This window comes from Lycorma delicatula, chromosome 10 (genome assembly GCF_047948215.1).
Source record: "Lycorma delicatula isolate Av1 chromosome 10, ASM4794821v1, whole genome shotgun sequence".
Classification (NCBI taxonomy): Eukaryota; Metazoa; Arthropoda; class Insecta; order Hemiptera; family Fulgoridae; genus Lycorma; species Lycorma delicatula.
Genome location: NC_134464.1, coordinates 86,973,595 through 86,991,362, shown reverse-complemented (window position 1 = coordinate 86,991,362; position 17,768 = coordinate 86,973,595). Strand labels below are relative to the sequence as shown.

General features: G+C 26.8%; 1 protein-coding gene across 1 annotated transcript in view; it reads left to right on the top strand.

The window, feature by feature from the left end:
- Window positions 1-17,768, top strand: part of LOC142331257 (uncharacterized) — a 120,022-nt gene that overhangs the window by 65,458 nt on the left and 36,796 nt on the right. Inside the window, exons 2-3 of the mRNA XM_075377021.1 lie at window positions 5,650-5,756; window positions 8,227-8,875. Of these exons, the coding sequence (XP_075233136.1) occupies window positions 5,650-5,756; window positions 8,227-8,875 (756 nt within the window). The remainder of the gene's footprint in view (window positions 1-5,649; window positions 5,757-8,226; window positions 8,876-17,768) is intronic.

The following is a 17,768-nucleotide window of genomic DNA, read 5'->3' as shown; positions in this document are numbered from 1 at the left end:
GATAGTTTTTCTCTTTAAAGTATTAGTATTTTCAACATTCATATAATAGCGAATAAAATAAAATGGAAAATTCTGAAAATTATTCGGTAACTCGTTTTTCTTAGTATGCTTAGAATGAGAGATTTAATACTTAAATTATTGACTTCAAAAAAAGGAAAAAATGCTTTCATAAATGTGTGTTCAAATTTTATTTTTAGTAAATAAAAACATAATTATTTTAATTTCCCGTTAAATTTAGTTAGAATAATTTTGTTATATGGGAAAATATGGTAATCATGTCAAAAGTGGGGTACTGGATTTTTTGCAGATCTTTACGTATTAGGGTCCAACTAGTCCATCCGGACTAAAAAAAAACATATGCGCGTATTGCTTTTGACCTAATATCTCAGGATCGACCCAAACCGATTTTCTTCAAATTTAGCTAAAATATTTCTATATATAGGATACTGATCACATGATTTTTTTTCAAAATTTGTTCAATTGGTGAAGGGGATATCGCAAAAAAAAACAATTTCGATTTTCTTCAGAGGTATTTTAGGGAACATTTTATTAAAGCAAATTTTTAACCTACAATGCATATATGAATAATCCAAAATAATATTTTTTTTAAAATCAACCCTCACCTCTTAAAATTGAAATAAATTATTTTTGTTCTTTTGCTCTACTCCATTCGGTTAAAATATTTTTAAAAAATCTTTTCAAATTTTATAATTTACGTATAGATCTAGTAAGAAATAATTACGATTTTTTAAAATTACAGACCCTTGGATCTAAATTGTGAAGTTTTTTGAAAAACATTTTTCTTATTTTAGTCTTTATTGAAGTGGGTGTTTGATTTAGAAAGAACTTTACTAAACAAATTTGTAAAGCATAACCTATAATGTAATATTTTTAGAAAAAGCTTTCATAAAATTTTACTCCACATCAAAACATATATATATATATATTGGATTTAACTCTTTTAATTTTTATTATTGCGTTGTTTTCCTCAGATTGTTTGGTAATCATGGCTTGACCGGCGTATCCGGGAAAGTCAGGCAATACCCAATAGTCTGGCAATACCCAGAAGTACTTAGTACTTCTTTGTACGAAGTATTGTGATCGCGAAGAATTTCGGTTTTCAGATTTCAACGGAAATATCCATTTTGACCATCCTTGAATCCATTTTGACTAGTTTCGACGTGACGTCTGTACGATACGTATGTATCGCATAACTCAAAAACGATTAGCCGTAGTATGTTGAAATTTTGGATTTAGGACTGTTGTAACATCTAGTTGTACATCTCCCCTTTTTATTGCAATTGACTGAACCAAAATTGTCCAAAAAAACCCATAATCCAAAACAATTTAGATTTTGGACTTTTTATTAACTGCAGTATAAGCTCTCATTGAGAGCTTTTCAACGATATATCATAAGTGGAACTTATTATTTTTTTTTTTTGGTTCCAGAGTTATAGCCAAATAAAATTTTAATTAACGAAATATTTGGATCTTACAAGGGGAAGGCACATCGGTTCGAATTCGACTTAATTTCCTTTCTTTTAACTTTTTTAAAAATTTATATATATATTGATTTATTAATAATTATTATCTCTGATTGTAAAAAAAATTTATGATAAATAATAATTCAATAACAACAATAAAAAAAAATTGTCAAATTTATTAATGAAATAAAATTTTATGTACTTTTCATTTTAAAAAAATTAATAGGCGTTCAAGATAGTTATGTGGTGTCCACATCAGATTTTTAGAACAATGTTTCTTAAAATCTATTCCCCTTATTAAAAAAAAATAATAAAAAAAAAAATATATATATATATATATTGTTTTTTGTCTCTAACTCTTTATTTTGTCTCTTGTTTTTTTTATTATTAAATTTTTTCTTCATCACTTAAAGGGCTATTAAAATTAAATAAGTTTTGGCACCTATATTATATTCCGGGCCCAAAATGAGAAGCAATTATTTTCATTCATAAAATTATTCATTATTTCCGTAATTTCATTTTTTTCATAAAAGTTATACTTTATTTTAGGATTCCTTATCCAGAATGAGACATAAGGATAATATACGTAAAATAAATAAGAAAAGATATATATATATATATATATATATATATATATATATATATATATATATTTAACATTAGTAACTAAGAGGACGAAGGAAATGCATTGTTACGATATTATATTCGGGACAACTGAATACAGGTACAAAGAAATAATCAACAGAACGTGCTCCACCCATATTTTACTCATAAAAGTAAATCATAACAGATGCTAAAACGTGGCGTAAGAGTTGTGGAAATAACGTGATGAATCATATATATATGCAGCAGAAATGAACATAAACGAGAGTGTGAAGGACCGCATGAGTAGCCGACCTCCCGCTAACCGCGCTCAGCCTGTAACAACTTTTAACTAGGCCGGTCGGTTGTCGAGCTGTTAGGGCCGACGCAACGAGTCTGTACTCCCACAAACGATCTAAATACAGTATTTTATTACACTACAAAATAATTTCACCGTTACATCAGCAAAATTTTCAGAATTTAATAAAAGTCATGTTATTTTATTAAAAGAAAAATAAATTGATTTTAAAATTTCACCAGGATATATGTAAACCGTTTTGTTTAAATATTTTTATTTACTATTAAAATATTAACTGATAACACATTCAATTTCTAAAAACGACTTCAAATCTAATCAAAAATATATAAAAATTAGTTGACCCGGCAATGCTTCGCTACTGCTAAATTTAAATGCTAAATATAAAACTCTTCTAAAATCGTGTAGTTAGTAGAAATATGCAAATGAGTTTTATAAATCTTCAGTTAGTTCCACACTGGAGGCAAAGTTACATTTATATGAATGAATAAATAAAAATCGACTTAATGCTTCTGATAATAGAGTTGTTTCAAAACTGATCCTTGTAAAAATTGCAATAAAAATCCCCTAAAGCTCAATTTTAAAAAGGATTAAAAGCATTCAAAATTTCACAAAATTCTATCTTATTATGGTAAGCCTATATAAAAACTTCTATTATAATAGAGTGATAGCATCTTTACCTTTCATCCAGAAGTCCCAGGTTCAAATCCCAATTAGGCATGGCATTTTCACTTATTACAAAATTATCACTTCATCTCATCCTCTAAAGCAATACATAACAGGGTCTTAGAAGCTAAAATAAAAAAATACACCTACATAATAACACAGGCAAAATTAAAAAAAAAAAAAAAAATAGTATAGACAGGTCATCAATTTATTTACACAGGTTATGCAGGAAAGAGAACTGTCAAGTAATTAAGTATAACATGGCAATGAAAGCAAAATAGTAACATAAAAAACTGATTCTTAAATTTCATGCTTATAAGTGATAATACAATTTTACCTTGCTATAAATAATTCACTTAATAATGTAATAAAAAAAAAGCATTAAATAATAATAATAACAACAAAATTAAACACGATATTCATTGCTGCTGTATTTATCTTGAAAATAAACATTGTATTCTAACAATCAAAAATAAATGTTTAGTTTCATTTATTTTTACTTCCTTATAGATAGAATGTTTCAGGAAGTTTCTGCTAAATTTTAGTCATATTCCTCTTTTTAGTATGATTAAAATGTACTTTTGTACACAAATTTTTGGACTTTACAACAGTCTTCTCTGAAATTATTGGAAATGCCGCTCTGAGACTCTTTATTCTTGCTTATAAAACCATAATTTTGCTTAATAATCTATGTCTGTAGAGTTTTGATATAGCATTATTTGACCTTTATAATAGAAATATGAGCAAAATTGTTTGATAACTGTAACTCAAAAACAAAAAATTTTAAAATCGATGTTTATATGAATTTTTTTCATTATTAAAACATGATGAAATATGCCTATAAATTATTGCAGGAAGTTTTTGGAATATCTACAATATGATTGCTTCAATACTTCATGGTTATTAATTCAATATCACAGTATTATTGATACATTTTATGTTAATAGGAAGTGGTTAATACAATACTGAGATGTGTCTACACTTGAAAAAAAAACTTTGACAAATATTTGTATTTTGTATTCCTAAATAAATAAATATAAATATAAATAATGTATTAAATGTAATATTAGAAATTTATAAGTAACAAAAACACAATATAAAAATATAAATATAGATTTCTCAGAATATTTTTATAATTATAGATTTAAAGATTAAAATAAATTTAAAAACTACCAAATAGTATATTTCTTAGGCTAACTGAAAAATAGATAAGGAGGAAATAATTATACAGAATTATAACATATTTCAAATTATTTTGGCAAATGTTGTAAGTACAGTTGAAGAAATTTACAAGTACACGATTTTGTATGTTTTTAAGAAACTTTTTTTGTAAAACAAACTATAAAAAATTATCAATATGTAAGTAATAATTACATTTTATAGTGTGCTGGTGTAAAGTAAGCAATTTACATTTATCTAAAAATTGCGCAACAGTTTCAGTATGTTTAACAATAAAATTAGAATACTTATATTGTACATTAATTGTAATCAATCACACAATGATAAACACATGATCAGTTTAAATCAGCTCTATCTAATTTAGATATAATTTTCCTCAAATAACTAAAAAAAAAGTGAACAAATATTTCACATAGTGAATAAAAATTATTTTCTCAAACATGTTTTGTTGGTAAAAAGTCAAAACTAGAATTAGAAAAGCTGTACGGTCGCAGTACACAAGTACCATTTATCTATAAGTTGCCTACCTACCTTGTTGCATACAGCCTGATCATCTCATGCTGACTAATTTATGCAGTGTGGGACTGAGTCTCAATAAAGAAGCAAATATCCTACTATTGGTTGCTAGAAGGTGCCATCATGGTGTCAATTGAAACAATTCCAATGTTATCACTTTACAAGGGATGGATAAAATGGAGAGCAAAGAGGAGATAAATGGAGAAATCATACCACTAACTGTCTCTGATCAGGATAATTTATTGTAAACAGCAGGGGTTAGATTTATGGCGACAGTTAAACCCTTTGCCAATCAGAAACATGCAAACACACAGACTATCTTTTTTAAAGATAAATTTCAAACTTGGCAATGTTCAAAACAAATTTCTTTAAATGTTCAATTGAAATTTTTTCATTATTTATTGTTAAATATTATAAAATGGAGGACTGAATGAAATTACTCAGAGAATATAATTGTCCCAGATTACACACTTCTCAGGAGTGGTCGACCTGAGGCTGTATAAGACTACGCTTCATTCATATTCATACATATCATCCTCATTCATCCTCTGAAGTAATACCTTATGGTGATTCTGAAGGCTAAATAGAAAAAAGAGAGAGATTGCAAAGATAAATAGCAAAAAAAACTTCAATAATTTTAGTTGATACAATATACATAAATATAGTTTGTATATCTTAAAAAAAAAACTTTTAAATCCTTTAGCATAATTTGCTTTTTGTTTATTAGAAAAACTGAATACTTCGATCAACTCATGAATAAATTACTTACCATAATAGATTTAAATGATAATTTTCAAAAACATTTAAGTCACTCATAAATTAATAACATAATTTTTATGACAATAACTAATTTTATAACTAAAAAACTAATTTTATTAAAAACTAAAAATTAATATATATTTTCAGGTGATTGCATCGGTATTTCTACTAGTACTGTTCAATGTCAACCAAGGACAATGTAACTTCTACCCGCCACTGGCCATTGGACGTCCTGAAGGTCAACAACAGGCTTTGTAAGTATTCTATAATGTAAAGCAATTCAAAGTAATATACTGCCAATTTATTTTGTGTAGTTTACAGAACAAAAGAGAATGTATCTTTGTTTTTTTATCTCAAAATTTACAAAATGCATTGTGATCATCTATCACTAATGCAAGTATGTAACATAACAATTTTAAAACAAAGCATAAAAAAAATAAAACAATTTTTATTCACAAAAAATGGTATGTGACAATAAGAAATAAATAGTTGAACTAAATTGAAAAATATCTCCTCACAATTTCTGCATAAATCTACATGCTTCATACTCATGTATGTATCTGAAAGAAATCAAAATTATTTTTATTTTTTTAAATAAAAGTCAGATCTGTAATGTTTGAATTGCAAAAAATTTTTGGAGAAGCTGGAAGATTTTGCAATGAAAAATCTGTGGAAAGTATTGCATAGTTTTTGTATTACTGGTAATGTCTTGATTGGCATAGCCAGGAAAGTTATGCAGTACTTAGCTACATTTTTTTGTTATTCTTAAAAAAGATTACTGCAACACCTGATGTGATCTATATAAATGTATAATAATGTTACAATCTGAATAAATTATTTATTTATTTAGAAACTGGAGTTTTGTTTATATATATAAAAATTGTGTAGTTTTACTTTGAATGGGTTCCTGCTATTCTAATTTAGTTAAAGCTAATAGCCTAAATAGCCAAACCATTTGAGTAATGTTAAGTTGATTTTTAATTATTTTTTAATCTGCTTATACAGTATCCCCCCCTGTTTATTTATCCAAAATCAAGTCTTCCATAATCAAGTCTTATTCCATTACTTTATGTGTACACTGCAATCTGTTCAATTTGTGAATAGTAAGGAAACCCCATGACCCAATGGGATGAAGATGATATGTAAATGAGGTTTAGTCCTGATAAAATCAGATGTTAAACAGCTAATTTTATCACTTTACTAACTCAGTGGGGGGTTATTCCATTATTAAATAGTTTTTTTTACACCTGATTACAGGGTCTTAATAAAGTTACAATGTCCTACTCACACCAGAATTCTTAAAAGAAGATAAAGAACTGAAATTTATACATCAGAACATATTTATTAAAATTATATATATATATATATACATGAGGTCTGTAAATAAAGTAATGAGACTGGCATATATTTATTTACAATCCAGTTACATATGGACTCCATCACCTTCGATATAGTTCCCTTGGGAAGCCATGCAATGTTTTAATGGTTTTCCCACTCTTTATAGCAGTACTGGAACTCAAAAACTGGAATATCCTTAAGATGGTCAGTTACATTTTTTTTAAATGTTTTCTACTGTTCCAAAATGCTGTTCTTTGAGATGTTTTTTTAAAATCGGGAACAGGAAAAGTCCAAGGATTCAAATCAGGCAAATAACGTGGGTGAGGAACTACAGGAAAGTTTTTCTTTGCCAAAAACTCATTAATTGAGAGTGCAATGTGACAAGGTGAATTGTCATGATGCAACATCCAGTTGTCTTTGATGGCTGGTCTCACGCAGGCAACTCTCTTCCGCAATCTTTCAAGAATTTCTCAGTAAACGTACTGATTTACAGTCTGTCCTGTAGGTAAAAACTCCTTATGGACAATGCCATTACTATCAAAGAAACAAATTAGCATGATTATTGTTTTTTATTTGCTCATTTTTGCTTTTTTGGGACATGGTGAGTTTGAAGTGTGACACTCCTTGCTCTGGTGTTTTGTTTCTGGCCCATACTCAAATATCCAAGATTCATCACCAGTAATAACATTTTTAAAAAAATCAGGATCAGTTTCATTCAATTCACCCTAGAAGACTGCGACACATTTCCACCCTGTTGTTTTTCTGTTCAACAGTGAGGTTTTTTGGGACCAATTTTGCACAAACTTTTTCGATGTCCAATTCGTTTGTCAAAATTTGATGGACTGTGGTACGGTTCAAATTCAATTGTTCTGCAGTCATTCTGACAGTTAATTGCTGGTCGTACCATATCAAGTCTCTGATTTGTCCAACACTGTCATCACTTTTTGACGTTAATGATCTTCCAGAGTATGGATTGTCCGCAACTGATTCCCGCAATTTGAAAATCTTTAAATCACCTAAAAACTTGGGTTCATGATAGAGCGTCATCTCCATACGCCATTTTCAATTTTTAAAAAGTTTCAGTAGCATTTTCACAGAGTTTAACACAAAAGTTGATTGCACAACGCTGCTCATAATTAGTATCACTCATTTTTGTAATACACAACAAAAACTCGTTTCACAAAAAGTTTGTTTAGGTCTCCGTGGCAATAATAGACTAAAAATATTAATACCTAATATAAATCACCTGTTAGCTGTTTGTATAACTATATGTTTACTAGTAGTTTTACAGTGTTGCCACTTTGGCTGTCAAAAAAAGCTAGTCTCATTACTTTATTTACAGACCCTGTATATTTAAATCAATAAACTGTCTAATTTTAATTTCAGGTTTGAAATAAATGAACCGCAAAATCGAGTTGGTTATAGCTACAAACCAGCATGGGCTGATATACATTTTCAGCCATTTTTAGAAGATACACGGCACCATCAACAACAGTCAGTTGATAGAATTCAACAACAATTAACACCATCATACACAGTACCAGCCCATACATACTTACAATCATCAGACAAATATCAGATATCACCACCTAAATACCAGTGGTCTGTGCAACCCTCAGTTTACCAAAATATACCATCCTTATCTAATCCATTATTTCCACGTGATCCCCAACAACAATCTTCTAATGTGCTTGTACCATTACGATTATTCGGTGTACAATCATTTCCACCATTTTTAGAAAGTTTAATACAAAGAGTACAGACATATTATTCCATTTACAATCCACCAGATACATTAACAATACCACACAATATTAACACACCACCAACATTTACTGCATCAAGTTTATTACCACCATTTGATACATTCTTTCCGACTGATAATGAAGAAAATACACCAAACATTGATTCCAACAGTGTTGAAAATAATGAAGGAACTATTGAACCAGGTATCACTACTGAATTACCACCTGATAATAGTGGAAATAATGAAAGCAGCACAGAAGAATCTACAGCAACTGATTCTAAAGCTGAAGTAAGTAATTCTGGATAATTTTCTTTTATTTATGTAAAGATAGAATTAAATATATATACGAGTATAATAATTCTATTGACTATTGTGTTTTTCATCATCAAAAACAATAATTATGACCAAAAAAAAAAATTAAGGGTTTTCTTTTTTCTTTTGTTGTTAAGTTCTACTCAAGTAATTATAGGAATGCCAAATTTCAATGCTTCTTTCTTTATATAAATCAAAAAGGGTTCACCAATGTTAGGGAAGAAAGATAACTAGTTAAATGTTTTTCTCATCTCTAGATAGCACAACTATAACCGCAAAATTCAAGTAAATTAAAAAAAAGTAAACAATTAACATGATGGTAAAAAATCAAGATAGAATTAATCTCACCTTTTTCACGTGTGGAATGCATAAAATGATTTTCTTTTATCTATTAAAAATAGATTATTTTACTTTAAATGACTCCATAAAAGTAGGTAAACAATTTTATACATATGTATATATATATAAAAATTATGTGTGTGTTTTCATGTCTTTCACTTAACGTTCAATTCAATAAACATTAATTGTTTTTATTTATTGTTAATTCTAGTATTATAAATTAGTATCAAATTAAGTAATAATTTTCTCACAATAATAGACAATATAATAATTATGACAAAATTACATCAATCTTCTCCCATAACTCGACTATTTGTTAACCGAATTTCAAAAATAAAATGTCATTTAGTTCAAAATAAAAGGCTTAAGATTTTATCAAAAAAAGTTTTTTTTTTATGAAACTAATATTTATGGAGATATAACAGATTGAAAAATAAACATGGCTGCCATTTTATAATTTGCAAAGGCACTTAAGTCTTGATTTTTACTAATTTTAAAACTTTATTACCAAGATGTTTACCAAATATTAATGTGATTTGCCAGTCCGAACTTGAGATATAAATTATTATATAAAAATAACCAAATTGCGGACAGGGGGAGAACAAAGGAGAAATTCCCATTTTTCCTAACGATATTTTTTGTTTAGTCTAACATGTAGAATCTGAAAAAGTATAGCTAGCCCACCATTTTAGAAACATTCTGTATATACGTAGATTTAGTGGATCACATAACATATTTCATAAATATTTTAAGCAAAACTATATGAACAGGTTTTAATTGGGTAAAAAAAAAATTGTTCAAAATTATATTGTTAAAAGTTTCGATTAATTTTGTATTATTCCTGTGGTTGGTCCAGCTAATGATCTAATTCTGAATTAGAATGTCAATTATTTGTGTACTTTTCAATTATAATTTCAAAAGAAATTAAAAACTAAACTATATACTGCATGTCACATGATTAGTTTTTTAAATCAATAAATTACGAAAAAATTTAGAAAATAAGAAAATGTAGCACTTTTTTCTTATATATAATTTTCTTACCTTTTGATTTCTCCAATTTTTCCATACTTCAGTTCCAACAGATTATTTTTTGGTACAGTTTTATACTTCAAAAATGAAATAAAATTATTTATCACAAACTGATGTTTTTGAAACTATACTTTCGTTGTACTAAAGCTCAATTTAATTAATAAAACTTCATAAAAAAAAGTAAAAAATTTGAAATGAGTAAACTACCCCTTTCCCTTCTTTAATTTTGTCCAAGATTTAATGCCATTAATGTTCCATTTCATATAAATTTTTTGAGGCATTTTTTTTTTTAATTTTTGTTCTGCCAATCCGGAGATATTAATTTAAGTACAGGCCAGCATATGTATGTACATACATACATATATCTCCCAAAAATTTCTATAACTTTTTTGTGTATTTTTGATTAGGGGGTCTTAAAATGTTGACATTTGCAAAAACCGTAATATCCAAAATTTTGGCCAATTGCTATACTTTCCCTTTACAGATATGCTGCTGCAGCAGCAATAGTCCTAGAGCTGGGAAAGTAAAAGTTACAGTATTTTTTCCTGCAGTCATTTTGTATCAAAAAATTTTTTTAAGTCAATTTTAACTGTTTTAGAACACAAGAAGTACATATTTTGGTACAAAAGAGCAGCAAAGCAAAGATTAATTGACAATCAAGCAATAAGAAAAGAATTATATATTAGAGATAATTGCAAGTGAGCGCATGCATCGAGAATACAAATGAGTACACAGCATCAAAATTTTAAATGCTTTTACTGTAAAGATTTCAGTGTTAAATAATTCTTAACATATCATAAATAAAAATAATTATTTATGTATTTTCTTAAAAGAATTACACAAATCATATTCATGAAGATACTAACTCATAGAAACTAAAAGAGCTTGCTCCAGCATTAGACCAGTAAAAAAGCCTTTTCAGTAGAACAACTTATAATAATCAAATGAAAAAGAAACATTCTTAAAAAAGCCAAAAATTTCAACTGAAGAAATAAGTACAGTTGTATGAATTTATAGAATAAACTAAGAGACAAACTCAAACAACCAGAAATAATGTTTAAAACCAAATTCATAATAAAATTATATAGAAATATCCAAAATATATATACATTTTTAAAGATACTAATTTCATTAGTTATACTACATTAATTTTAATGACATGTAGCTTTAACAGAAATATTTCAATTTCTATGATTGCAAAAATGTCTAAATATGGTGTTATTTCGATGGAGAAATCAAAACTTAAACTCTATCAAATGGTCAGTGACCAAAAAAACTTCAAAAGTAAATTTAAAATTCAAAGTTGTTTAAAATAAGTTTATTTCATATGCTAAATTCTGAATGCAAAGTACTATGCTATGTGTCACACATTTCAATAAGGAAAATTAAAAAAAAAATTACGAGTTCAAGGAAATTATAGGATTAACAAAATCCATCAATTTTCATATAAAGTTTATAGCAATGCTTTTGATATAAAAAAATAAGCATTTATTTTTGTAATGGATGTTATATTTTGTTCTGTTAAGGAATCACAATCTAAAAAATTCCACAGAATGAGAATGTGAAAAATATTTACAAATATTATTTTATAAAATTTTATGTATTTTCAATACTAGTAACCAGATGATGTAAAATATGAGAAAAGTATTATTTAAAATTCTCAAGGAAACGTCTATGTTTTAATTGGATACACATGCAATACAATGACCTCATTTAAATACGTACTAATGACTGTATCAATTAAGTAATTTCATTAAAAAAAAATTATCAGATAATACACAATATTATCAACTTTATCAGAATTAATTTTATATAAAAATAATAATCATAATTAAATAATAATTATATTAATTAATCTTTGATTAATGATATTAAATGAGGCTTTATTCAAGTTCAATATAATGTATATGTCTGTAATTTAATTTACTCATAAGCGAAACTTTTTTAAATTTTTTATTATTTTGACGTGCAGTTATAATACATCTAAATATTTATGAAACACAATCCCAAAATATATACAACAAAGAACAGGAAAATATAAATACAATGACAGGATATGTTTATGACTACAAATAACAATTCTAGATTAGATTAAATGTATGAGGAATTATAATGCCATAATTGTAATGGTTTATAGTATGTGAAAATTGTATATTTAATCATAAAAATAATAAATATTTCTTGTCTAGCATGTTAGGAAAGTTGAATGAAATAGCCTCTTATTTTATTTATCTGAATATATTACTTCACGATAGCATATCAAGCTATAAAAATAAAGCGACATTTTGCTCTATATTTATTATGTTTAAAACAAGCCCAGGTTGTATAACAGACATCATTACTTACAGAGAAAACAAATGTGATTGATGCCTTTATGCTTTAAAAATTAAACTTATTAAGAGACTGAAATGCCAGTTATTCTTAAGATTAAATACATGGAATAATCTAAAAAATAATCAAAACTCTAAGTTTTGGGAGTGACTTTATGATTCATGTCAGATCTGTTTACAACTTTTACTGTTAAGGAACAAACAATTTAACAATTGGTTGGATACATATTTTTAAATTTTCTAAAAAAATCCCAATCAATTTTTAATTATTGTTAATTATATGAGAACATAATAAATATTACAAAAAATTTTAGTTGGCAAACGGAAGCTGACAAAATTTTCTTCAATTATTTTTTTTCATGTTAACACTTAAATAAAACATAAGCTTCCAAAATCTGCCTGAAAAATTTTGTTGAAAACAATTTTGTTAATTTTATTTATAGTCCATATTTTTAGCTTTATCAAAAATACTATAAAATTGTTAAATACTATTCACTTATTAAGGCAATTAGAATGTAGATTGGCATTTCAAATTTTTGAATCCTTAAAAAGTGAGAAATTTCCAATAAGCCTGAAAAAATATATCAGATAAATATCTTTTTATAAAAATCATTTTTAATTAATGCCAATTATCCAATTACTAAAATTAAAAAAAAAAAACAACACAAACTATAATTAGAGTGCATTCATGTGCACAATTACTTTTGCAAAATTAATAATAGAATTAACCTTAAAAAACCTTCTTTCATTATTTATTTATTTGATATTTATGTCAAGTACTTTCAATTATACCATTAAATCAGGAAGTTAGTGTTATACTAATATTATTAATATGTTTATACAATCACTTTTTTAAACACCGTAATCAGTAAATGCAAATAAATCACATGTTTAACAAATAACATATTATTAGTAGCATGACAATTCATTTACAATGATATTAATTAATGTTGATTCATTCACTAAGAATTTCATGAAGATTGATTATTGTGTAAAAAAATAGCCTATATTTAAAAGTATGCAATTTGAATACATATTTTCTTTATGAAGTAAAAACAGATAATTTAATAAGATGCTAATTCTCTAGAATCAAATACTAAAATTAGGTCAAATATTTTTGTCTGATAACAGCTTACCTAATCCTTACATGTAATCTTTAAGTGCTAAACAGGATAAAAAGCCGACAGTGACATTTATCATGTAACCTTACTTCATTTTATAAGATAAACTAAATTATCACTTGAAATATTTTTTCATGAAACTAAATACTTACCTGAGAAATATATCTAAAATCAATTTTGCTTAATTCAAAAACTTATAATACTTTCATGTAACTGCTTTATTATTTATTTTTATTTTTCAAAGCATAGAATGGTTTAAAAAATAAGTAGCTGATTGATTCTTTGCAACAGTTTAAAAATTAACACAAGTAAATCTAATTTTACTGACTGAAGATTAATAAAGAGAGGAAGAGTTACTTTCTCATACAATGATGATTCCTAATCTGTACTCTGTAACAACCTAAGAGCTCTGTGGCTGCTCTATGGAAACAAAACAAATAAAAATTGAATGAAATTAAAGAATCAGAAACAGAAAATTGAATCAAAATAAAAATTACATTATGCACAGAAATTTGCTAATTTTGTTGAATTTTATGCCTCCTCTAGGAGATGAAAGTAATTCTGCTGATAATTACTGTAGCGCAAGACATAAAGAGGTATTTCAAAGTTTTTAAAGTATAATTTCACTGGACAGACAATGTGCAATTGCTTAGATACTTTACTTTACATTCCCTCTCTTCCCGCTACAGTATCACTATTCTTAAACACCATTAACTTATGACACATAGGGTAGGTTTAAGGGGCTCCACCATAGAAATTGATTCTAAAAGTTGGCAATCATTGTTATACAGTGATGACATTCTTATTCAGCTATTTTAAGCCTATGTTGAACAGATGTCACTTGCAGTGCTGAATATTACCCAATATTACCCCTTCAGCGGGCTCGTTATATAGATACATAATAGTATAATTGGTTTAATGAGGAAAGCAAAAAATATCACTTCACTCCTCACTTTCTCTAGTAAGCCTAGCATGCATTATTCTAAATAAATCAATGTGTCATATGACTTATGTCTGCCCAACTGTCATTATGGTTGTGGCAGTTAAAATACAATGAAAATAATATTTTTTAAAAATATAAAGAAATAAAACATATTGAAGAATAAAATAATTCTTATGGTGATTATATATTTAAACTGTTTTTTCTTACTAAAAGTATTAATTTTTTAAATGTTATATGGAATATAGTTCAATTGGATTTATCATTAAACTTGTCACATTTAAATGCTAATTATCTTCACATAACACAAGTAAGATCAATATTCTTGAAGAAAAATACACAGAATTTATGAAACATTATGATTAACATTTTTAAACTTAAAACAATTTGTAAATGATGATTATAAAAACTGGTTTTTATGTTTTTTTATTCTTTTTGTAAACTTGTTTCAATATCAATTTGAAAGGTGATTCACCTCCAACATTGTGTTGATTCATAAATATTTCAAATTTTAAAAACAGGTTTAAATATATGATTTTTAAACTTATATCTAGTGCAATGTAATATGCTAAAATATTCACCCTGTTAGATATGTGTAGAGATCATATCATTTTAGCAGATTAGAAATAAATTCTACAAAAGACTCCAAACCTTTACTGATGAAAAATAAATAAGCCATATTTTACTATGAAGCTACAAAATTTCTACATATATTTTTATTTCTATAATGAAGTTTGGAAGTTGACGTACTTTTACTCAAGAAACAATAAATTAACAACATTGATCAATTCAGAATTAAATTTTAGTCTTTCACTAAGACAAGGACTAAAGTAGGATCCTGGAATATTTTTACTGCCTTGATTGTAAATTTGTAAAACAGCATTTATAGCTCAAATTAAAAAAAAAAAACACAAAATAAGTTTACATTTATTCTCATAAATTGCTGAACTGATTTTTATGATTAAACAACCAATCCAGTTATCTACTTCCTTAGTTTAATCAAAAGAAATAAAGGACAGCTTTTTTACTTCCTTGTATGAAGTAAAGGAAGTATTATGATTGCAAAAAATTTTGGTTTTCAGATTTCAATGGTAATATTCATTTTGACCATCCCTGAATCCATTTTGACTAGTTTAGGTATGACGTCTGTACATATGTGTCTATGTGTAAAAAAAAAAAAAATGGATGTATGTATGTACATATGTATCTTGCATAACTCAAAAACAATTGGCCGTAGGATGTTGGAATTTTGGATTTATGAATGTTGTAACAACTAGTTGTGCACCTCCCTTTTTGATTGCAATCAACTGAACCAAAAGTGTCCAAAAAAGCCCAAAATCCAAAGAAATCTGGATTTTGGACTTTTTCTTAACTGCAGTAATAAATCCTCATTGAAAGTTTTTCATCGATATATCATAAGTGGGACATGTTTTCACTGGTTCCAGAGTTATAGCCAAATGAAATTTTAATTAATGAAATATCTGGATCTTAGAAGGGGAAGGCACATCGGTTCGAATCAGATTACATCTCCTTTCTTTTTAATTTTTAATTTTCTTTTAACTTTTTTTTAATTTAAATATATTGATTTATTAATAATTATTAACCTGTGATTGACAAAATTTTTATGATAAATAAAATTCAATAATAATAAAAAAAAAATTTGAAAAAATATCAGAAGTTATTAATGAAATAAAATTTTATGTAATTTTCATTAAAAAAAAAATATGTATATGTAATTTAATAGGCGTACGAGGAAGTCATGTGGATCATCAGATTTGTTTGTTATTCAATTATACAATATTTGCATAAACTTTTAAAAAATAATATCTTTCATTTACAACATATAAAGAAAAGTTGGTAAAATGAATGTGAAATTTTCTTGGCTGTATTTAATCAAACCTTCTCTCAATATTTTCAATATTGTAATATTCTGTTCAACAGTAATGAGATGATACTTAAGAAATGGAAAAGGGTAGAAGATGTCTTCTAATTTCATAAAACCTGACAATTAATGAACGTGATGTAAAAAATGAAAAAGATTTAAAAAAATCACCTATTCCCTCACAAGAAATATAAATTAGGGGCTATTCTCCTTCTGACTCGTACACAACTATTTGTATGTATTTCTACTTTAAAACATCAAAATATATAAAACAATATACTTTTTAATTTTTTTGATTCAAGGTAGGAGAAAATGAAGAAAATTCCCAGATGTTTTTAACATTGTCACTAACAGTATTTAAAAATGTCTCCAAATTGCACTTTACACAATATCTGAATGTTAAGTACTGTAACAAACAGTAATTGTTGTAGGTGACCTATAATGTTAAATATTACTCCTGAAAGTACAACCATCCTTAAGAATAACAAGTGTTTCATGCCAGGCTTATTAGAGAAAGTGAGAAGAGAACTGGTTTCCTATTGCCTTCTTCACTGAGCTGAATAAATTGTTGTATATCAGTACTTAAAGCCTGCTGAAATACAGGTAATATCCAGCTCTAATGGTGTATGTTCATTTTATTTATCACACTGGACATCATTAATCTCAGAAAAAGCAACCATCACTCGGCCCTTTTATACTTTAGATTCTTTACTTGTACAACCACAATAAATAATGGGATCGATAGTATAAAGAAGCATACTAATGTACCCTATCTCTTGGAAAAATAAGTACATAAAAAAATTCTATGTGTTGCTTAACTCAGCAGGGGGAGTTAATAGTTTTTTTATTAATAGCATTCATTAAGAGGAGTATTTATTAATAGTTTTTAAAATTTTCACAAACTGTATCAATTTTGAGATGGCAATTATGAGTTAAAGAGAAACTACGTCATCCACTGTTTAATTTTTACAAAAATCTAATAGCATCATGTACACAAGTTATAAATACAAATTTCATGATTATAAATTCACTCATTCCAGAGATATTAAGTGAACTAGATGCTAAGAAACAACTTACCCAATTCAGAATTCACTTTTGCACTCCATGGTACCTCTTTTATTCAGAAATGGAAAAATCTGGACTTCCAAAATTTTAACCTATTATATAATATTGTATATTTTAGAAACTAAATATTTTAAATGGGAATGATATGCTTGTAAGGCAGGTC